The 23,460-nt window shown below is 34.4% G+C and overlaps 2 protein-coding genes across 3 annotated transcripts in view; one reads left to right on the top strand and one right to left on the bottom strand.

Moving 5' to 3' along the window:
* The window catches only part of LOC145605453 (LL-diaminopimelate aminotransferase, chloroplastic-like), a 35,700-nt gene extending 16,327 nt beyond the window's left edge, over window positions 1–19,373 (top strand). Inside the window, exons 9-10 of the mRNA XM_081661510.1 lie at window positions 14,677–14,883; window positions 18,770–19,373. Coding sequence (XP_081517636.1) covers window positions 14,677–14,883; window positions 18,770–19,063 — 501 coding nt within the window. The 3' untranslated portion in view covers window positions 19,064–19,373. The remainder of the gene's footprint in view (window positions 1–14,676; window positions 14,884–18,769) is intronic.
* A 1,103-nt stretch (window positions 19,374–20,476) lies between these two features.
* Window positions 20,477–22,400, bottom strand: LOC145605438 (S-adenosylmethionine synthase 2). Of its 2 annotated transcripts, none has more exons than XM_081661491.1 (2): window positions 22,282–22,400; window positions 20,477–21,843 (listed from the first exon to the last, which is right to left on the bottom strand). In XM_081661491.1, the coding sequence occupies exon 2, from the start codon at window positions 21,830–21,832 to the stop codon at window positions 20,651–20,653; it is 1,182 nt and encodes a 393-aa protein (XP_081517617.1). In that variant the 5' UTR covers window positions 21,833–21,843; window positions 22,282–22,400; the 3' UTR covers window positions 20,477–20,650. The 2 variants fall into 2 exon arrangements, with proteins under 2 accessions (XP_081517617.1, XP_081517624.1); XM_081661498.1 differs by having other exon boundaries at window positions 20,477–21,835; window positions 22,282–22,348.
* Window positions 22,401–23,460: the final 1,060 nt, after the last annotated feature.

The raw sequence follows: 23,460 nt of genomic DNA, 5'->3' as shown, positions 1-23,460 counted from the left end.
TTTTTCCCCTTAATTTTTATTTATTTTGTTTATTTTTGTTTAAAATAAGCTAAATATGTGGCCCTACTATTGTTCTTGGTTTGTAGATACCGTGGATCCAACCCTACCTGATTTCACTTGAATTTCACTTGATCCATGTAGCTGATTATGTTACAATGAATTTAATTATCTAATTTCAGTGCAAGTATGTAAAATTAAAATGATAGTCAAGTATGAATTATGTTACTAGGTCTACTACAACTAGCACCATTTTTTCTCTTTTTTTTTTTTTTTTTTTTTTCAGAGGTTAGTTTTTTTTTTATTAGAATTAGAAAGTAAAATTAACAAAGAGTATTATAAATTTAGATTGCGTATGTATACACTATCGTCATGTAATGTTATCAAGGAAATAACTTTTAAAAAAATTGAAATATTATTATTATTTACTTAATTTAGTTTACATATGAATAAATATTTGAAACATTTTAGTAAAACTTATTTTTTTTGCAATTTTTGTTGGATCGGTCGATCCTACGATCCGATTTTATGATTCGATCCTACTCCCATCTTCTGATCCAAAGTAGAATCCCGATCCTGATAACATTGACTGGACTGGGTCCATAATTTTGGAAACTGGTCCCGGAATTGGCAGGAACTAGTTCTTTTTAATTTCTAGATTTTTTAGAAAAATAAAAGTAATTTCTTGGAAAACTTGTAACTTCAACACACTTTTTTTATTTTAAGAAATAAGTTCAATACACTTAGATCTACAAGGATAGAAGGATTATAGATCTACAACAAAGATATATATAATCAAAAATGATTTTTTTTTTTAAAATTGGTATTTCATACTTTTTCATTTCTATAAAGTTTAAATAACACTCTCTTGGTTTCTCCTAATTTTGAATATGAAAAAAAATAAAATCAATTGAAATAACCATTGCATCAACAATCCAGAAACAAATAAGAAGTATTTGTAGAGAGAAGACGTTGCATTGGTGATTTACGTGTTGTTTTTTTTTTTTTTTGAACTGATCGAATTATGGTGAAGGTGTTAAAGAATCAGTTTAATGGTGTCCATGGAGGCTGTGAGAGATAAGGAGATTTGGAGATTTTAGGGTTTGGTAAGATTAGACTTTTTATTATGTGCATGATGTATGTTGGGCTTTGTCTTTTGGGCTTTTTTTTTATTTATTTTTATTTTTTTTATAAGAAAGAGGGTATTAGAACTTTGAACACACAACTATCTCCAGTTAGCAGTATCGGTCCCAAATTTTTGGATTCGGAACTGGAGGTGGGTTCTAACTGAACTAGTTTCGGGTCTAGACTTGCTGGGTCCAAACTGGTTGCAGTTCCAAAATCGGGTACCCTAAATTTTTGCTCAATTCTACTTTAAACCTTCTCTTAGTGCATACACCTTTGCACCTAAGGTATTTAGGGGCATTGTACTTGCTTCAGTAGCCAAAGTACCATTCTCCTATTTTTTTTTTTCCTTTTAATTTTTTAACATTCCATCTGTATCCAGCTTAATAAATCCACCCCTAGGAGGGCGCTTGAAGGACCAATATCATCATTCTGCTTTCCTTTTTCCTTTCCATTACCCTGTAAACTAAGGTATTGATTTGATAATCTGTAATAAATCCACTGAACACAAAGTTACAGTTATAGATATAAGCATTAAAGACAATTCCATTCCTCAATTTCCAAAGATGCCACATTCCCATAATAATGAAGATAGGCTTCCATTTTGGTTTTAGGGAGAAGCCGAAAATGAATTAATCATCGAGTTCATGAAGGTGGAATAGTTAAAATTGAGGGGTGGCTTTAAAAACTGAAATACCATTTTCCAAGGGATGCTTTTGAAAAGACGAATAAAAGTTTCAGCAGAAGTACAAGTATTACACCTTTGAACAAGTATCATCAAAATTCGGAAATTTGGAAGCAAGATGTGAGGTAAAGGGTATGATGGAAAGGACAGAGTTTCACATGAACATCTTGTACTCTAATTAGAAGGCTTTCCAATTGAAAGAAAATGGAAGGTGAATGGGTGTGGGATTTTTAGAAAGGAAATAAGCTGCTTTGATAGTGAAGACTCCAGAAGAATGATGCTGCCATCTAATTTGATCCGGTGAAGTTGAAAGAGGAATGCTGACAATTAGAGAGCAAATTTAACTCGGTAAAAGATACTTAATGTCATTAATATACTAAGTACCATTTCTTATAATATTGGACACTCTCCGGTGACATTTTGGTGCATTTTGATTTAGGAATATCAGTGGGTATAATTTTGTAAAGGGGACTTTGCAAACCAACCCAATGATAATACCATGAGAAAGTATCAGCTCCATTCCCAATTCTAATGATAAGACCCTTGAATAACTATTCTCTTCCTTTAAGATATATCTCCACATTGGGAATTGAGAGGAATTAGGGAAACATTAGCTTATTGGGGTTAGTAAGAAAAGTCTAACCCAGCTTGGCCACGAAGGAAAGATTCAGGTCTTTTAAGGATCTTAGTCCTAAGCCTCCCATAGCTATAAGAATGGTGACATTTTCCCATTTTGGTTCTAGGAGTGTACCTAATGGAATCAGATTTGTTCCAAAGAAATCTTTTGCACTTGTATCTCAATGTCCATCTAAAATAGATGAGGGTAAAAGACTAGTTTGCATAGCATGGACAAGATAAAGACTTAACACCGACTTGTTCAAAGAGCATCTATTGGCCATATTAAGCAATTTAGCTTGCCAACCTTTTTTTCTATCCAAAGTCTTCAGTGTAATAATTCCAGTATTCACCTTTTTTTAGCTTGTTAGGGCTAATGGCTAATGTTATCCCTAACTCCCTAAGTACTTTCCAAAAATGAAACTAGACTTGAAATTGCTAAGGTTGTGAGCCGGTGTCTAATATTATAGTCCATTTTGCTCGGAAAGATAATACTAGATTTAAGATAATTTAACCTTTAGGCTATTGAAAACTCCAAACTCATCAATACTCATCATAGTGTTTAAGTTATCGACAGTAGCAATCCCCCCCCCCCACTAAAAAAAAAAACACCATCAATATGGAAGAGGTGAAAAAGGCTATAATTTTTTTTTGAGATTTTTAGAGGCTTCCAACTATCTTTTCTCACACTATCCTTAATTAGAAGAGAAAGTGATTTCACTATTCCATAAAATAGAAATTTGAATAGTTAAAACACAATGTATAATACACTTAATGATGGTAGAAGGAAAACCAAATCTATTGAGTGTGTCGGAAATGAAAGACCATTTAAGGCTTTCATAAGCTTTAGCCTAATCTGATATTAAAATCATCAAATTCTTACCCTTCCTACATTTGTGAAAGAGATGAACAACCTCTTTAATGAGAATGATGTTGTCCCCCATACATCTAACTTGATGCAAAACACTTCTAAGCCTGGAAGAAAGGATTTAGTAACAAGCTTATAGATAGTATTGCAAAGTTTGATAGGTCTAAACTTAGACATGGAGGTGAAGTTAGACATGGAGGTAGGGTGATCCTTTTTTTTTGGAATTAAGGAAATATAAGAGTGATTGACATTATATGAAATTTCTAATATCCTTCCAAAACTGCTAATAGAAAAGAGGTTGAATACCATGAAGGCTTTTGATGGGGTCCATTCTAAATAAATTTGATTTAACTTCATAGAAGAGAAGCAAGTAAGGTCTTTTTTGAATTATTTAAGACTACAATATGAGCCCAAGACATAGAAGGTCCATTATTCAAGGTAGTGATTCCTAGCTAACTCCTTAAGCAAAAGTTGATCATCAATTAAGATACCCGAAGGCTCATTAAGAACAACAATTTTACCTCTACTTTTTTTTTACTTTTGCTAAAACATGGAAGTATTTGGTTTTATAATCCCATACTTTCTCCAATTTATCCTAAATTCTTAAATGTATTAGCATTCCAATGGGGTGATATTAGATAAAGGGTTGAGAATAGTTTTTCCAATTTGAAATGAAAAAATCTTTGAATTTATCATGTTGTTGCCAAACTTTCTTGCATCTTAGAGGGACGGGGCCTTTAACAGGATCATTACACAACTAATCAAAATGGGATTATGATCAGAGTATGTTCTTACAAGGTTAGTAAACTTTACATGTGTAAAGATTTCAACAAAGGCAACATTTGCAATTGCACGATTGAGGCACTCTCTTATAAGATATCTTCCAAACCTTGCGCTTTCCTAGGTCCATCAAACCAATAAAATTGCTGAAATCTCTACAATGGGAAGGCCTAAAAGAACCCCTGCTTTTCCCCTTAGAGAAGTTACTTCATTCATGTCCCCAACCACCATCCAAGGTGTAGTGGGGGAGGAATATTAGCCTGCTTGTCATTCCAAAATGCACGTCTCTCCTTGCAACACTTGGAGAATGCAAACATGTAATTAACACTTTAGGCTTATGGTTATGGAATTTGAAGGGAGATTGGAATTTATGCTCACCAAGTCCAATCCAGAAAACACAAATCCCCCCTTTTAAACCATGAGCAGGAACAACTCTATTTTCATGAAACCCAAACTGCTTCCTAATATTAGATTACATCCTTTACATTGGTGCCTCTGAGGTGGAAGAGAGTGATGATCCTCCATGCACAACACTTAGGCTTGAATTCCTAGTTTTTCCCCTTGGGTTTGATAAATTGCCATATAGTTTCCTATTGAGCCATGTTTTGTCCCTGTGTAACGCATTTCAAGGGAATGTTTAGGAGATTTTCGTGCATGCGTTTGAACTGAAGCAACCTCTCGTGAGATGGCCATTAGAGAGTAAGGCTCATTCTTGCATGAGGTGACATCTCCTCTCTTATCCTGCTGCCATTGCTGAGGTTGTGTGTAAGGATCGGGATCCTTGTTGTGCAAATTGGTCTCAGATAGGGAAAAGGGTAAGAGTGCTTGGTTGTGGTGGTTGGACAGCACATGCCTTTTGATTTGATAGATCATTGATTGTGGAGGTGATGTGGTTGTGGATAGGTTTATCATGGTTGGAGAGGGTTGGGATGGTGAAACACCCCAATAATTCTCCCTTTTCCAAACCACTTACTTTAAATAAAAATAGAGGAGAACCATTGGCATGTTACCGCCACGTGTTAAAACGTTAAGGCTTTATCAAAGTATTGCAGCGGAAATCTAATTTAAATATTAAAATGATATAATTTAGAAAACGAATAAGTCAAAGCTTACAAATTGGAACCATAAAGGCCCTTATTTAAAACAAAACCAATAATCAAAATCCAAAACATAAATGAATAGCAAAGCAAAAATGAGTTCAACACAAGAATCGAATACTCTCAATCACACCAATCCCTTGACAATGCGTATGTCGAATCCCCAAACTTCACATCATCAAGCTAATCTGTGCAATACTGCTCCCCAATAATACAAGTGTAATAATTGGATCATCACAAGGTCATTGAAAGGCGAAGGCCATGACTAAAAGAAAACACACACAAAAACACGCAATCAGCTGAGTACATACAAGCTACAACGTACAAAACCTAGCATGTTAAATTAATTAAAGTAAATAAACATACAACACAAATTCATTAATCAAGACTCCACACTTAGACAATTCAATTGACTCAACATACTTACTAACCAATTCCGAACACTAGACTCTTTATATTTAGCTTGATTAATTTAATGTGGAGTAAGCAACAGACGAGGTTGTCCAATCCACCAAATCATTTTGGTCCCAAATGACCATTTGAAATAAAAAGTTTAGCGCGATGCAAGAATGGGCGCGACTCCATTCTCACAAAGTTAGTCTAGGATCCCATCTAACTTTCATTATAAAATAAAATGTAAATACCAAAAGAAAAGAGGACATGTTGATCAAACAAGCCTCGAAAAGCCACAGGCTACCACCGTGTACCCCAACCCATAATTGTCAATACTCTAGAAGTGCACGCTTTCCAGAGTTTTATTGCTCATCCATGTTTCACTTTACGTGATTACAATTTTAATTAATAGCCGACTCATTCAAGAAGACCATACATAACCATCATACATCAATTCACTTTTAATCTTATTTAGGACAATGGTGATCACATCACAAGTTGACCTTTAATTCCATTAAACTTTCAAATTATTCAAAATTGTTGAACATAGTCAACCCACCTAACCATTTCGGCTTAATCCACTTTTACTCAACATTCTAACAAGTTATGCTTGAGTAATAAATAAAATAATAATAACCTTATGGAATAATTAATAAATTCATTCCACTTAAACCATTTAATTCCAATCCTCCAATAATCAAACTATGGTTAATAAACCAATCCAATAAAAACATGCTTGTATTAACATTCCGTACAAACAATTAATCCATTATAATTCAACATGCTTGCATCCATAATTCCATACAAACATAATCAATTTACCAAAACATGTCTCATAAACATAAGCACATGAATTAATTAAATGTATAACCAAACAATTTTCATCCAAGTGTCCTCTAAACATGAAACTAAGTTCTTTACTTTTAGTACCTAAACATGATACTACTTACAACGAAGTAGACATGTACATACCTCGTGTAAACAATCCTTTATGCCACTTTTAATCACTTAAAAGTCTCCTAGAGAATAATCACTTCCTAGAAAACAACCAACAACCATAAATAAATACTTAACCAAATTTCCAGCAATATAATTTAGATTAAAAGTTCTTAAAACTTCTTTAAAAACATGTTTTTATGCTTAATTAATTATTAGATATTCAATAGGAACAAAAGCCCCAATTTCATTGCTCATTAGAACCCTAAAATCCCAATTTCATTAAATTAAATTGAAACCCTATGTTTATAATTCATAAAATCTGAAAATTTATAACATAAATATAATCTGAAATTTATAATCTTTATACCATCAAAATATAATTTGATACTAAAAATATAATCTTTATACTAAAATCAAAACCCAAAACAATTAAATTAACATTAAGCAAAATAATAAAACAAGGAGGAAGGAGGAAGGAGGAGAGGAAGGAGGGCCGTCCATGGAGGCGGCCGGGCTGGTGGTCGGCGCCGGTTTCCGGCGGCAGGGGCGACGGTCCGACAGGAGCACGCAGTGAGCATGGCTCACGTATAAAAGGGGGAAAGGGGAAAGAAAAGAAAGAAAGAAAAAAAAAAGAAAAGGAAAAGAAAGAAAGGAAAAAAAGAAAAGGAAAAGGAAAAGAAAAATAAAAATAAAAATAAAAGAAATAAAATAAAGGAGAAAGAAAATTAGACTAACCTTTTGTGTGGGGAAAATTTTGGGGATGTATGGGGTATTTATAGGAGAGAGAATTCTAGGGTATGAAGGAATATTGGGACTCATGCAAATTATGGGCCAATTAAATAAGTAAAGTGGGTTAGGCTTTGTTTGTTGGACATGAACGGTAAAATGATGGTTCATAAAAAATCATAATGTAATAAAAATAATTTTCCACCCAAAATAATTTGTAACTTTTTAAAAATAAAATCTGGAAAAATACAAATAAATATTATAAATAAAATAAATTTTTACTTATAATATATTTAAAAATATGGGGGATTACAGATGGGTTGGTAGGTGGTGTTAAAATTTTTTGGAAGTGCTGTGATGGGATGTTGACAAGATGGAATTGGTTTCCATATTGGTGATGGTCGAGTTGGGTGAGATGATGGAGGTTGGGTCATTGTGAGGGAACAATCACTTTTTCATTTTTCAATTTTTCGTTGCTTTGGAGAAGAAGAAAAGACATTACAAGAAATAGTAGGAAAAATAGAGCAAACAAGAGTTAAATGCTAACGAAGGGTTTTCTTTTATGGAAAAAAACTTTAGAAGAGGTAGTGTATAAAATAGGTTGAATGGCAATATTTTTTTCAAGATTGTCCTCTAAAACTCTATCTAGAGAAGGAGTTAACTCTTGCTTATCAGTAGTACAACTAGAGCTCAAGATGGAGAGAGAGTGACTTGTACTTGCTATATTACACAGAGGTAGTGGTAATATATGATGAACAGTATCATTTTGTGGGGCTGCCCATCTCCCAAAACACCTTCATCTGATAGCTTCCATAAATGCGTTGAGTCCTGAGCAGATTTAATGATAGAGTTCATTTACAAGGTTACAACTCTGGTTTTTATTCTTCCAATTTGGATTATAAGCGTTATTTCTGGAAATGGGTTTGCTTTCTTGGATCCTGTAACCAAAGTCCATGGGCCATACCCATCAAAAAATACATTAGGCTTTTCAACATGCTCCCCCCCCCCCCCCCTTTTTACATTCGATTTGGGAGTACTTGCACCAGGTTCCAAATGTATGGGCTCCATAGTAGATGCCATACTTTTCTATAAGCCTGATCCATGCATAGTCTTAGATGGATTAGACTTTGCCATCTGTTTGTAATCCTTCAATAGGATCCCACTTTTACCACATGACAAACAAAGAGAGTGAATATTCTCATATTGGACGTGTTGCCATCCACTACTAATCCATACTTTTGTAACGAGTGAATTAGTCATGTTAATCTCAATGCAAAATCTTGCATATCTTTTCCTTGAAAGCTTATCGGTTGCATAATCCACTCTAATAGGCATGCCTACCCTTGAGTAATCCGGAAAAGTGCTTCCTTATTATAATATTTAACTGGTGATTTTGGGAATCTAATCCATCAAAATTTGTGGCAGAGGATCTACAAACTTAGTTTTAAAAGGCGCAAGGCGCAAATGGTCCTTGCAGCCTAGGCATGAGGCGCAAGGCGAAGCCGCGCGCCTTTTGTTTGCAAGGCGCGTGTATTTATATGTTTATTTCAAATTATTTTTTACTTTGATTGTACTTAATACCAATTAAAAAGATTCATAGTAAACTAAATAATGATATATGTAAAGCTAAGGTTCTCTGAATTTGAAAAAATGTCCATCATTCTTCAATTTATAACTTAAATCTTAGTTATTTTCCTTGACGCGCAAAGGCGCACCTTACCAAAGGCGCTTTGAGGCGCGCGCCTTCCGTAGGTGACTGAGCCTCGCCTAGACGAAGCCCATTTCCCAGAGCGTGGGAGCAAGGCGCGCCTAGACGCTCCCGTGGCGCGCATTTTATAACAAAATCTACAATTAGGTTTCTATTTCGTAATTACTAGATAGTGAACTAGTATAAACCATGGCCCTCCATATAGAGCTAATTCATAATCATCCGTTAGGAAAAACGAAAGAGATAAACGTAGTTCCCTACAACAATTTTTTCTAAGGAGCCTCTAACCTTCCACGTGATCCTAACACGTTAAGCCATAAACTAGGCCTAATATTTAGGCCTAAACATCTCCCCGTGAGGGTTAACTTCCATGGTTCTCTAAATCTGGATAAAGATGATGTGGTAAACTACTTCATGAATTGGGTAGCTCTTCGGGCTGTTCTTCCCAATGCAAAGTTGTGATTGCAATATTCCATGCTTCACTGAACCTTTGCGAAGAGGAAGCAAACTGCCTCCCTAAAAGAGATAGGGGGGGTAATTTAGCTTTGGATTTGAAGCAGTTGAATTTGTTGCTTTTGCTTGACAAGCGTTCATATGATCATCATCCATCATGTTGGATTTACCCTTTTCCATTGAAAGGAAGAGCTACTATAATTGAGAAAACAACTTATAAGATTAAACTAAAGAAAACTCCTAAGGTCCTCACACCCCGGGGTATAGCTTATCGTCAACAAAGCATTCGGATCATTGTAAATTAACCGATGGAACTCATGATTCAGAAGTAGTTGAATTTAATGCTATTGCAAACACACATACTTGTACAATTTATGATCTTTTCTTTTCTTTTTCACTTTTTAATTTATTGTTTTTTTATTTTTTATATAGAACTCTAACATGCTTTTTAAACAGTCCATAAATATTGCTTGAAAACCACTATTTTTTAAACGCACATTCTTTATTTTTAATGTAGTTTTGTTTGGAGGCTTTCATTTTCTCACTTCTGAGGCTTAGAATCATTCATGATATTTGTGGTTTTCATAAATAAGCCACTAAGTGAGGTTTGTGTATTGAAAATTGTTAATACCATTAGAGCTTTTCATTATAATTCATTTAAATGTATTTTAAATTACACACCATATTCAACTACAAAAAGCAATTTTTGTTTTTTTTTACTATCAGATAATCACTAATCCTATAAATGTTTTGAAATATGTAATTGCTATGACACCCTATTCTACATCGAGTGTCCGTGATGGGGACAACACCCAAATATGTAGGGTGAAAGTTTGATGCTTGGTTTGGATGCCCAAATTGAATTAAATTCGGTCCAATCCACATCAAATCGAATTTCTAATTATTAAACTAAATCCAATTTAGAAACCAAAATTTATTGACCTTAATTTTCAAGGTTTGCGAAATTTTAAAGAAAAATGAACATTTTATATCATTTTGATGATAAACTAACTAAGATGATCCGATGACAAACAATCTTACAAACCTTAACTTACATTTTAAATATATAGGTCATGTTTGATAAATGACTTTTTGATGGCTTTTTGTTTAGCTTTTGGCTTTTTTATGTGGTCAAACAACCAAAAAATGTGTTTGGTAACGCTGGCTTTTAAGCCAAAATGAAAAAGCTGCTTTAAGTAGCTTTTTTGTTGGCTTTTGGCTTGTTATCAGGCAACAACCAATAACTAATTTACCAACAACCAATAACTAATTTACCAAACACTTTTATAAACAACCAGCTTAAACAGTCAATTTCAAAAGCCATTATAAATGGCCAAACATTCCAGCTAGTCAAACAAGCCAAGTGAACCAGCGGACCGCCAACGACCATTTGCCAAACAAGGCCATAATCTAAGTCTATATTAAAATACAAAGTACATTAGAAATATTTATATGTAGTCCTTTGTATATATTTCCTTGCAAACATCTTTTCCTCATCATGAACTTCAGATGAATGTTCAACAATACCAAAAAAAAAAAAAAAAAAAAAAAAGAATCGTCCAAATTACGAAAAAATCCATACCCCTTTTTAGATAGATGAAATGATTTATGATATGCTTCTTGTAGCAGTTCACATGGGGCTCGTATGTCCATGGCCCCATAGGTGCTTTCGCAATGCCATTGTAGATTCGTAGGTTATCCATGTTCGCATTTTGTTGGTTCAAACAGGACATGTTAAGTAAATTAATGATTTTTGGGAACCGGTTTATTAGAAAAGTGAATTTTTGAAGTGTGAATGATGACTCCTTATTTAAATTTAGCAATATGTAAGTCCTCTTTCATGGTGATTTGGCGTAGTCACGGTCCAAGTGTTTTGATACTAGATCGTGCGGCTTGCTCTTGTCTTTTGGTCACGAGAACACAATCCTAGTGCGGAAATGGAGCTCGTGAGCACAAAGCAACGCGGTCCACGGGTATCTCAAAAGGGAGCACACTTCTTAATTTAACGAGTACGAAGACGGGGCTTGTGACGGCTAGGGGTGAGCAAAATTCATGGGTGAGCAATCAGAATCAGAACGGAGAACTTGTTGTAACGAGTTCCGCTTCAGGTTCTCAATTTTTTTGGAAATGGAACCTGAAGGTAGGGTATCATGTAACCTAATACAAGTGTTACTTAAACCCAAATCATATATCAATTTTAGCCTAATTTTTACTTAATATATATAAAAATAATTGTTATAACCATGTGTATTAAATTTGGTAAACAACTGTTTTTGGTTTGTTATGTTTGCAAACTTTAAATTTATGACTTTACAATTTTTTATTTTTTATTTTTTATTTTTTTTTTTAAAAAAAAAAACGAAATTTAGTAAAAGAGAGGGTACCCCGAATACTCAAATTTCATGAACCTTTTCAAAAAGTTCCGGTTCCGGTTCTCATTTTTAGGAACCTGTTGCAACCGGTTCCGGTTCTAAGAAATTTAACAGCTCACCCCTAGTGACGGCAAATACTTCAAACCGGGCACAAACGGGTCCAACAGCAGCGGGTTCTCTTGGTTTGGGGGGGGGGGGATGCTTTAAAACAAGGCAAGCACAATGTATCTAAAGGCTTAATCAACACGCAAGTGTTGTAGCAATATGCAACCGGGTAAGGAGCTTGGATTTCATTCAACTATTTGCTCCGTAAAGAGCTTTAAATGGATTACATATAGAAATACCAGTGAACACTGAAATGACATTAGCACAACTATTTTATCTAGAGCCTAGAAAACATAAAGAAAGACATATAGGGCAATACATAAGGAAAATACAAGGAAAAAGGGATGCATCATTTTAGACCAATTATTATCATATTAAGCTAAAAGATGGTGTTTTCTTTTTCATATGACGGTCTCTATCCAATGGACTAGACATGTATCTTAGATTTGATTCATAGATACTAGCTAACTACCGTTAGGTAGAAATTTAGTAAGAATAAGAATAAAAGCCTGCATGGTTTTTTCACTCCGGTCATAAGAGGATCTTCGCCTAAACTGATTCTTATATTTATCAACCAGAGTTTGACTTAGCCGGAAAAGAAGCATTTCAATACTTTATTCCCTATCCCATAAATTATCCATTCTCTAGAGATATATCTAGTGCGAGACAATTCTAGCTCTGATATCCGTATTCTACGTTTCAATATTCTTTTATATATCGTGTAAGCAACTCGCAACACCCTTAATTCAAACACTAAGCTAGTATAAAACCATGATAAGATAGACAGAATTCAACATCTCTAGCGAACCAACATATTCTAGAATCTTTTATTAAACAACATTCGATTAAACGAAAAGAGCGGGATGATAAGGACACACAAAAGTAGAAACATCGCATTAACAATAAACCATCATTAGACGTTTATTTAGATCTTCTAGAAAGAGTTGACGGACTCTTCTATTCTAGTCTTCTTTGCGACCGGGGGCTATCTTATAGAGTGCGTGGACATAAAGGACAATACATAAGGAAAATACAAGGAAAAGGGAGGGGATACATAGAGAAAGGGGCAGATTCTTACCCGAGCCCAAAATTTAAAAGGCTCGTTTTGGCCTTTCTTCCCTTCAAGCGTCAAACCTTTGGTAAAAAGTTGCCAATTAATTCATTAGTTGGTAGAATCACCATATTCATTTACGGAGTATTCCTTCCGAAAATCTCTCTAGCTCAGCATTAATTCTTTCCAAATTTCCATCAAAAATTGAATTTTTTCATGGATAACCGTCCTATGTATCATAAATTTTGATTTATTCTGTTTTGAGTTTTTGACTATTAAGTGATTCACAGATTTGTGTATCAATTGTTATAAATAATTATGTTTTTGAGAATAAGGAAACAAGAATTTGGGTAATGGGTATGTGCCTAATGTGAATGAAATTGTAATCGACGGTCAGAGATGATAATGTGCCTACTGGTTATAAAATTCATTAATTTTGGTACAACGGAGTTCTGGAGCAATAATGAAAATGTGATATGAGTATTTCATATTTTAAAGGCCTTATTTTTACAATATGCACAGGGCCTCCAATTTTATTAGGACGGTACCGAGTGCTTTGTATGGGGTACCAATAAGGCACTAATCTATCCTTGAGTATTAGATGATTTTGAGATAGTCTTTGGCTTGTGGTTTTAGTTATACCTTAACTTCACTTTATGCTTTGGTCACTCTTCAAGGTTGAGAGCAGGCCCTGACTCAGATTTATTAATCCTAGGATCATGTTGTACTCAGTTTTAATAATATCTACAATTGGCTCACCGGTTAAGAGCATCAAATAATGGAATAAAGGTGTGCAGGGCTCGAATGTCTACAAAAGCGTTATTATTATATTTTGTGTTTTTTTTTTTTCATCAAATCCAAATCTAAAGTAACAAATTTCTCTACAAAACCGTAGTTCTGTAATTTCTTAAGACTTTTTTTAATATCCAAAACTAAAGTACTATAATTTCTAAATAACATGAAGTATAAAACTTAATGTTTGTAATAAAAAAAAACTTATTGTTTGTATTTTTTTTTTTTACAACAAACTTAGGGTCTGTTCTCATTGACTGAACTCAGTTGAACTGAACTGAATATTTTATAAGAGAAGGAAATTAGGAGCTGAACTGAGTTGAGGTGAGCTGAATTGAACTGAACTGAATTTCACGTAAGAGAATAGACCCTTATTGTTTGTAAATGGTATTAACTATCAAAGTTGATTGTTGCTTTTTAGTAGTACTTTGTATTTCCTCCGTTTTTTTTTACTTGACCCGCTTTGACTTTTACCCTATTCACCACCTCTCCTTTGACCGTTTTTGTATATGATATGTAAGGAAAATAAATTCATATGATATCTTTTTTAATTCGTCTCATTAAGTACTATCATAATATACAACTTTTGTAATTTTTACTTATGAAGAATTAAAGTTATTGATCGCTAAACTTTTGCATTGACAAACGTGATAAAAGAAACAAATCAAGTAAAAAAGAACAGAGAAAGTATATAATAGAGGACAAATTTTATTTTATTGCTTAGGGCCTCCATTTTGTTTGGGATTGCCCTGGTTGAGGGAAATTATTTGTTTTACCTGTTTGTATTTCGACAGCTCAAAATTACACCTAAGTGCAGAAATTGTATTAAGCAATATTTGGAGCTTAAGTTATTTTCAAAGTTAAACCATCTTTTCTATGCTCGATCATTATAATCACTCAAAGTAGATATCTTAATCTGCACTTGCAGAAATCATAAATTGTTAACATATTTTTCTCATGGCAAGTGTAGGTTGCTATTGAGACAGCGTCGTTTTCCAAGTATGCGGGATTCACTGGTGTTCGTCTTGGCTGGACTGTTGTGCCAAAAGAGCTTTTATTTTCAGATGGATTTCCCGTGGCAAAGGACTTTAATCGCATTGTCAGTACTTGCTTCAATGGCGCTTCCAACATATCCCAAGCCGGTGGTCTAGCTTGCCTTTCTCCAGAAGGGCTCCAGGTCAGTTTCTTTGCTTTCAATTTACGGAGTATAGATTATAGGACTGTCGCTTCAATCTATCTTTTGCAGTAAGATATTCTTGCTTGTTCTTTTAGACAATTTGGCAAGTTGGCTCATCTTGAGATTCTTCTTGTTTGCTAATAGTGCTATGGGCATAATCCCTTTCGCTTAATCTTTTGCCTTCACGACAACTTTTCTCACTGGATAAAATAGTTTATTTTCAGTCCCTCCGTCTTTATATAATTGGCAACATTTCTATTTTTGATTGTCTTGAAAAAAAAAAAAAACAATCCACTTTCAAAATTTAGTTTAATACTCCCTCCGATCCTAAATGTCCTTCCTATTTTGATTGTGCTGCTTGCTAATTGTAACACCCCAATAATTCTCCCTTTTCCAAACCACTTACTTTAAATAAAAATAGAGGAGAACCATTGGCATGTTACCGCCACGTGTTAAAACGTTAAGGCTTTATCAAAGTATCGCAGCGGAAATCCAACTTAAATATTAAAATAATGTAGTTTAGAAACCAATAAGTCAAAGCTTACAAATTGGAACCATAAAGACCCTTATTAAAACCAAACCAATATTCAAAATCCCAAAACATAATTAAAGTAGTAAAACATAAATAAGTTCAACACAAAGAACGAATACTCTCAATCTATGTTACTCGGACTCTTCATTTTACCTCAAGTACCCGTGTCGGACCCTTGACCCTCGGACATGGGTATGACACATGGACACTTCATTTAAGTTGAAAATCATAAAAAAAATTCACAAAATAGCCGAGTCGGACACTTGGATACGTACCCGTGTCGGACATGGGTACCCGAGTCCGAGTAACTTAGCTCTCAATCACACCAATCCCTTGACAATGCGTATGTCAAATCCCCGAACTTCACATCATCAAGCTAACTTGTGCAATACTGCTCCCCAATAATACAAGTGTAATAATTGGATCATCACAGGATCATTGAAAGGCAAAGGCCATGACCAAAAGAAAACACAAAAAAGCACGCAATCAGCAAAGCTGAGTACATCCAAGCTACAACGTACCAAACCTAGCATGCTCAACTAATTAAAGTAAATAAACATACAACACGAATTCATTAATCAAGACTCCACACTTAAACAATTCAATCGACTCAACATACTTGCTAATCAATTCCAAACACTTGACTCTTTATATTTAATTTAATTAATTTAGTTTGGAGTAAGCAATAGACGAGGTTGTCCAATCCACCAAATCATTTTGGTCCCAAATGACCATTTGAAATAAAAAGTTTAGCGCGATGCAAGAATGAGCGCGACTCCATTCTCACAAAGTTAGTATAGGATCCCATCTAACTTTCATTATAAAATAAAATGTAAATACCAAAAGAAAAGAGGACATGTTGATCAAACAAGCCTCGAAAAGCCACAGGCTACCACCGTGTACCCCAACCCATAATTGTCAATACTCTAGAAGTGCACGCTTTCCAGAGTTTTATTGCTCATCCATGTTTCACTTTACGTGATTACAATTTTAATTAATAGCCGACTCATTCAAGAAGACCATACATAATAATCATACATCAATTCACTTTTAATCTTATTTAGGACAATGGTGATCACATCACAAGTTGACCTTTAATTCCATTAAATTTCCAAATTATTCAAAATTGTTGAACATAATCAACCCACCTAGCCATTTCGGCTTAATCCACTTTTACTCAACATACTAACAAGTCATGCTCGAGTAATAAAATAAATAACAACCTTGTGGAATAATTAATAAATTCACTCCACTTAAACCATTCAATTTCAATCCTTTAATAATCCAAATGTGGTTAACAAACCGATCCAATAAAAATATGCTTGTATCAACATTCCATACAAACAATTAATCCAATATAATTCAACATGTTTGCATCCATAATTCCATACAAACATAATCAATTCACCAAAAACATGTCTCATAAACATAGGTACATGAATTAATTCAATGTATAACCAAACAATTTTCATCCAAGTGTCCTCTAATCATGAAACTAAGTTCTTTTCTTTGGTACCTAAACATGATACTACTTACAACGAAGTAGACATGTACGTACCTCGTATAAACAATCCTTTGTGCCACTTTTAATCACTTAAAAGTCTCCTAAGAAATAATCACTTCCTAGAAAACAAGCAATAACAATAAATTAATACTTAACCAAATTTCCAGCAATATAATTTAGATTAAAAGTCCTTAAAACTCCATTAAAAACATTTTTTTATGGTTGATTAATCATTATAAATACAATAGGAACAAAAGCCCCAAATTAATTGCTCATTAGAACCCTAAAATCCCAATTTGATAAAATTAAAACCCTAGGTTTATAAATTATAAAATCTTAAAATTATAATAACAATTATAATTTGAAATTAATACTTTAAACTATTAAAAACATGAATTTGATACTAAAAATATAATTTTTATACTACAAAAACAAAACCCAAAATAATTTCATAAACATTAAATAAATTAAATAAGTAATATAAGAGAGAGAAGAGATAGGAGGGTGGTTGGGCCGTGTGGCTGGGCCACGTGGGTCGTCGGTGGGTCGGCGGCGGCGGGCGGCGGTAGCAGCCAGCAGGTGGCGGCAGCAGGGGGGAGCAGTGAGCATGGCTCACGTAGGAAGGAGGAATAAGGGGAAAAAAAGAAAGGAAAAAAAAAAGAAAAAGGAAAGAAAAAGAAAAAAAAAATAAAAGAAAGGAAAAAGAAAAGAAAAATAAAATAAAGGAATAAGTAAATAATACTAACCTTTTGTGTGGGAAAAATTTTGGGAATGTATGGGGTATTTATAGGAGAGAGAGAGTGGTGTAGGGTTAGTTTTAAGATTGAGCCTCATAAAATTAATGGGCCAATCAAGTATGTAAAGTGAGATTGGCTTTGATTGTTTGGACATAAATATAGAATGAAGGTATGTATAAAAATTTATACCAAAATAATTTTCGACCCAAAATTAAAAATTGAAACTTTTGAAATTAAATTCCGGATAAATACAAATAAATATTATAAATAAAATATAATTTCATTTATAATATATTTAAAAATACGGGGGATTACACTAATGCATTACTTTGACCACAAATATGAAATATCTATATAAAAACTTTAACACTTGAATATGAATAAACTACTCAATGGGACGAATCAAATAAAATCCAACATGAATATTTTATGTTAATATAGTGAGAGCAATTTGCACGAGAGTTGTTGAACATGTTATGGTTGTGACATTGTGCGTGAAACAAATGAATATGACTTTGTTCTCTTCATCTTATTTATGAATAAAATCAGTAAAAATAAGCTAAGCTCAATTAAGTTCATATAGAGAACAAGATTTTTTTTTTTTTTTTTTTTTTTTTTTTTTTTTTTTTTTTGTAGTTTTTGTCCTTCACTATTTCTGTTTGAGTATATTGTAAGATCAATGGATAAGGTCTATAGTGTTCAAACCTAAGGTCGCAGACTAATTGGCTAAACTTCTCTACTAAGTACTAACCATGCTTGTATATTTTAAGGGTCTGTTCTCATTGGCGGAGCTGGCTGGGCCGAAATTAGCTCAGGAAATTAGGAGCTGAACTGAACTGAAACTGAAATTAGGAGTTGAACTGAACTGAAACTGAAATTAGGAGCTGAACTGAATAGAAAATAAATGTATGAGAATAGGCCCTACACTGAAAAATATAAGTCTTTGTATGTTAGTCTGGAGAGATATTGTGAGATGTTCATACATCTACACATATGTGCCTTACACAGCCAGCTTTCTTTGGATTGTATTTGTAGTCTTTCGAATGGTCGCCAGTATTTTTGTAGTTTGTCCTTAATTAAAAAGCCGAGAATTCAAGTTTGAACATTTTGCAGGCAATGAAGCAAGCCATTGGTTTCTATAAAGAAAATACTAACATAATAGTGGATACATTCAAGTCCCTTGGTTTTAATGTATATGGGGGAACAAATGCGCCATATGTGTGGGTGCACTTTCCTGGTCGAAGTTCTTGGGATGTTTTCAGTGAGATTCTTGAAAAGACTCATGTGGTAACCACGCCTGGTAGTGGATTTGGACCTGGAGGTGAAGGTTTTGTCCGTGTTAGTGCCTTTGGTCACCGGGAAAATATTCTGGAAGCCTGCAGAAGATTCAAACAGTTGTACAAGTGATATATGCTTGAATTATATTTCTTGCGGGCTGTTAGTTTGAACAATGTTGGCCATCGTATCTTCTATTTTAGAACTTAAAAATGTTCACTTTTCTTCCGTAATTTAGTATTATTATTTTTTTCATTTTTCCTTTTTTTTTTTTTTTTTGGGCTGACGTTAACAAATTTATGCACATTTCATGATTTAGTAGAAGCTAAGGTTGGGGTCAGATCCTTGAGTCTAAACAATTTGTAAATTACCTTATTGAATGCCCTAGCAATTTAATCACCCAAATTCATCCAAAATGATTTGAAATAAAGTTTCTTGGATACAAAGTACGCTTTTTAGTGATTATTTTTTGTTATCTAATTTTGTAATGTCTTGCCTAGATTCTCTTTTTTAAAACCTGCCTAGATTTTCTTAAATAAGGAAAATTGAGGGGATAATTTTTGTGTTAAATTTTGCTATAGAATTAATTGAAAGGAGACTATTTTAATTTTCACAATATTGGCATCATGTTAGCAGGACGGCTGTAGTTGTGAAGGAAGAACAAGGAGGGAATAGACACACTTGAGTTAGTTACTTAGTTTGGATTAGAGTGTTCAAGTTATGTCAAAGTTGGATTATTCGGGTCATCTTAGGCTTATACTTGGCAAAGGGTATTGTACTTATGTGTGCAACGGATTTACAACAATGTTATTGTATTAATGATGAGGATGACAGTTGAAAAAAAAAATCTATTTCAAAACATTAGCATAGGAGAGAACATTTAAAGATCTTAAACATGGTGTCAAAACCCAATCCATGGTGTCAAAACCCAATCCATGGTGAGGGATATGTCGGATAATAAAAGGTTGATAAAACCATATATGATTACGATTTTAATGCTAGCAGTAGTTTACAAAATTGGGTAAATATGACTATTCTTTTGTTTTCTCAAAAAGTTGAAAATCCTCTAAAATTGAAGTCTCAGTCCATGCTTTCAGAGCATTCTTAGAGATTTTAAAACCCTGTGCCAAATAGCAAACAATGGTGTTAAATACATCCTAGGGTAATTAAAGATTGTTTTGAACCATATAAATCAATCACATAATTGTCACGGTGAGATCATAAGTCAACGTTAAAAGTCACTCAGGTACTCTCTCGGGGTCTCATGGCCTCATACCATGTAACTCGACATCATTTCATTCAAGGTGGACAGAAGTACTAACCAAGAATGCATCACGTCACTACCATTAGATTTTGAACCATATACACTCAATATTCAGTCACCTAAATGTCACGGTGGTCAGCTCATACCATGTAGACCTACTAGCTATCACTTTCGTTCCTCTCTCAATGATGTGGCATAAACTATTACGAGTAAATTGAAAGGCTTAAGCCAAACCATACTTTCTAGATAAACTGATGCTACTCGTAATTCCAATCCAAAAATGAAAGCATTAATCCATCTCTTTTTAAATTGGTTCAAGAATCAAGTCGAAATTGGAAACAATTTCAATGGGGAAAAAATTCGAATATAAAAACATTATATAGCAACAGTAGCAGTCAGACATGCAAAATCTGCAGCTCCCGGCTGCCAGATGAGTGAAGCGTTGCATAGCAGCATTACGCATTAGTTTTCTCCCACTTCAGGGGCTTGACAACCTCCCAAGTGAAGTCCGGGTCGTCTCTTCCAAAATGCCCATATGCAGCTGTTTTCTGGAACCTGCCATTGCCACCTCTCTTGAGGTCGAGGTTGATAGAGATCATTCCTGGCCTGAAGTCAAAGTTTTCCTTCACTATCGCAAGAATCTCCTTGTCAGGGATCTTTCCAGTTCCATAAGTGTCAACAAATACGGATAAAGGCTCGGGAACACCAATGGCATAAGATACCTGCACAATAGCCCTTCTAGCCAGCCCATTGGCTACGATGCTCTTAGCAGCCTGTCTGACAACATAAGCACCACTTCTGTCCACCTTGGTTGGGTCTTTGCCAGAGAAAGCACCGCCACCATGAGCTCCCCATCCACCATATGTGTCAATAATGATCTTACGGCCAGTGAGTCCAGCATCTCCGTGTGGTCCACCAATGACAAATCGGCCAGATGGGTTAAGGTGGAAGATGGTCTTGTCATCAAGGTACTTCTCAGGGATGACAGGCTTGATGACATGTTCCTTAAGGTCAGCAGCAATTTCATCATTGGTGACAGTCTCATCATGCTGGGTGGAAATTAGGACAGTGTGAACACGGACGGGTACCATGGCGCCATTCTCATTGTAGTACTCAACGGTGACTTGAGTCTTACCATCTGGTCTGAGCCATGCACAAGTGCCATTCTTGCGAACCTCAGTGAGGCGAGCACCAAGCTTGGTGGCTAGAACATGGCTTAGAGGCATAAGCTCAGGGGTCTCATCGGTGGCATAGCCAAACATGTGGCCTTGGTCACCAGCACCAATCTCCTCAGGGCGCTTGCTGAGATGGCCGTGGACACCCTGAGCAATGTCAGGGCTCTGCTGCTCGATATTGACCAAGACCTTGCATTTGTCGGCATCAAGACCGACATCATCGGAGATGAAGCCGATGGAGCGGCAAGTGTCACGGACAATCTTCTCATAATCTACATTGGCCTTGGTGGTAATTTCACCGAAAACCATAACCATGTTAGTCTTGGTGCAGGTTTCACAAGCAACCTTGCTGTCGGGGTCCTGGGCAAGGCAAGCGTCGAGGACTGCATCAGAGACCTGATCACATAGCTTGTCGGGGTGTCCCTCGTTCACAGACTCCGAGGTGAATAGGAAGGTCTCCATTTCCTAAATTACTGTAATTAACCATAACAGATGAATTCATGTCAAAAAAACCTACTAGGAAGGTCTCCATTTCCTAAATTAAATATTACCATTTCTTTTATGCTTCAAATACAAGTTTAATTTCTAAAAACTCATGAATCCAAATCCAAGAAAAAAACCTCGTATAAAACATTATCCACTGTCATGTCTAAATCCAAAATCGAAACAAATCAAGTCATTCAATAAATAGGTAAAATGATGAGCAATTCATTGATGCCCAGATCTTCAGAGTCATTTTCCGAAAACGAAAATGAATCCATTTCTATAACCTAACGAAACGAATTTTACGATAATACTGTAGATTTAACTATCAACAATCTATCATTTTCACCAAATAAATAATACAAAGGTAAAATGATAAGCAATTAAACATTCCGGAAAAAAAAAACAAAAAGAGAGCAGGGAAGTACCTTAAGGAAGAAGATCTGAGAAGGCAGGAGAGAGAATGAGTGAACACCGACGAGAAATTAATATGAATATGTTTAAGTTTAACTGATACCATTTGCAATTGTGCTCTTTCTATTTATAGCACATCCAATTTCACCGGCTACTTGATTCACCGGTTTACTCACCTTTTTTTGAGTGCCTACTGCCTTCCTAATCCTATTCCTAGTGGGTTGTTGAGTCTTGTTTGCTACCACTAATCACCTTTCTCTCATCATTTTTTAATTAACACATGTCTCAACTCTTTTTTTTTTTTTTTTTTTAAAAAAACCATTTTCCATTATTTTATTTCTATTCCATTTTCCTACATCATTTTTTTTCAATTAATGGTTATTTAATTATATTAATGCTTTAATGTTGATAACTAAGTCTTAAACATTACTAAGGGCATGTTCTCATACGTTGAAGTTCAATTCAGTCTAATGATATTACTAATGATATAAAGCCAAATTTCATTCTTTTAACCTCTTATTACAACGACGGTAGTAATAATAATAATATTGATACAATTCATTGTTCAAATAGTTCTATTTTTTTATACACATTTCTACTGTTAAACTCATTGAGAAAATTAGAGTACTACACAACTTAAACTAATTTTCATAATCGGTTAGTTCTTCGTCTTCTTCTTGTCCACCAAGCTCCTCCATTACCTCGGCATTCCTCTGAACTGACTCCCATATCTGATCAGTTATTTCTTGTCGTACAATATCCATAGCTGCTTTTCTGTGAGGATCGTACATAGTATGATCTTCTCTTCGCTCCATGACTTCAACTTGGTGCGTGAATGGAATCCCTAGTTCATGTAAACGAATAAAATTGTGTAGAGTACAACAAGCAACGATTATTTGCAACTAAAAATGTAAATTTATTTATTTTTATTTTTATTATTTAAAAAAAAAATTAAACAACAAAGTGTTTTGTGTTCTTTTGTCATAATACTATTTTATTTTTAAATTATATACTATATGTGTTTAAAATGTTTTGGAGTTTCATGTTTATAATATATTTTCCATAAATATTATAATTAAAAAGTATATTTTTCATAAATATTTTAATATGTACATATGTATATACACATATGTATAGTAATAAATAATCAAAAATCACTAATCCGTAGTTAAAAATCACTAATTACTAAGTTC

This window comes from Chenopodium album, chromosome 2, assembly GCF_948465745.1.
Source record: "Chenopodium album chromosome 2, dcCheAlbu1.1, whole genome shotgun sequence".
Classification (NCBI taxonomy): domain Eukaryota; kingdom Viridiplantae; phylum Streptophyta; class Magnoliopsida; order Caryophyllales; family Amaranthaceae; genus Chenopodium; species Chenopodium album.
Note: the sequence above shows the minus strand (reverse complement) of the source record. Positions and strands in the feature narration are given on the sequence as shown.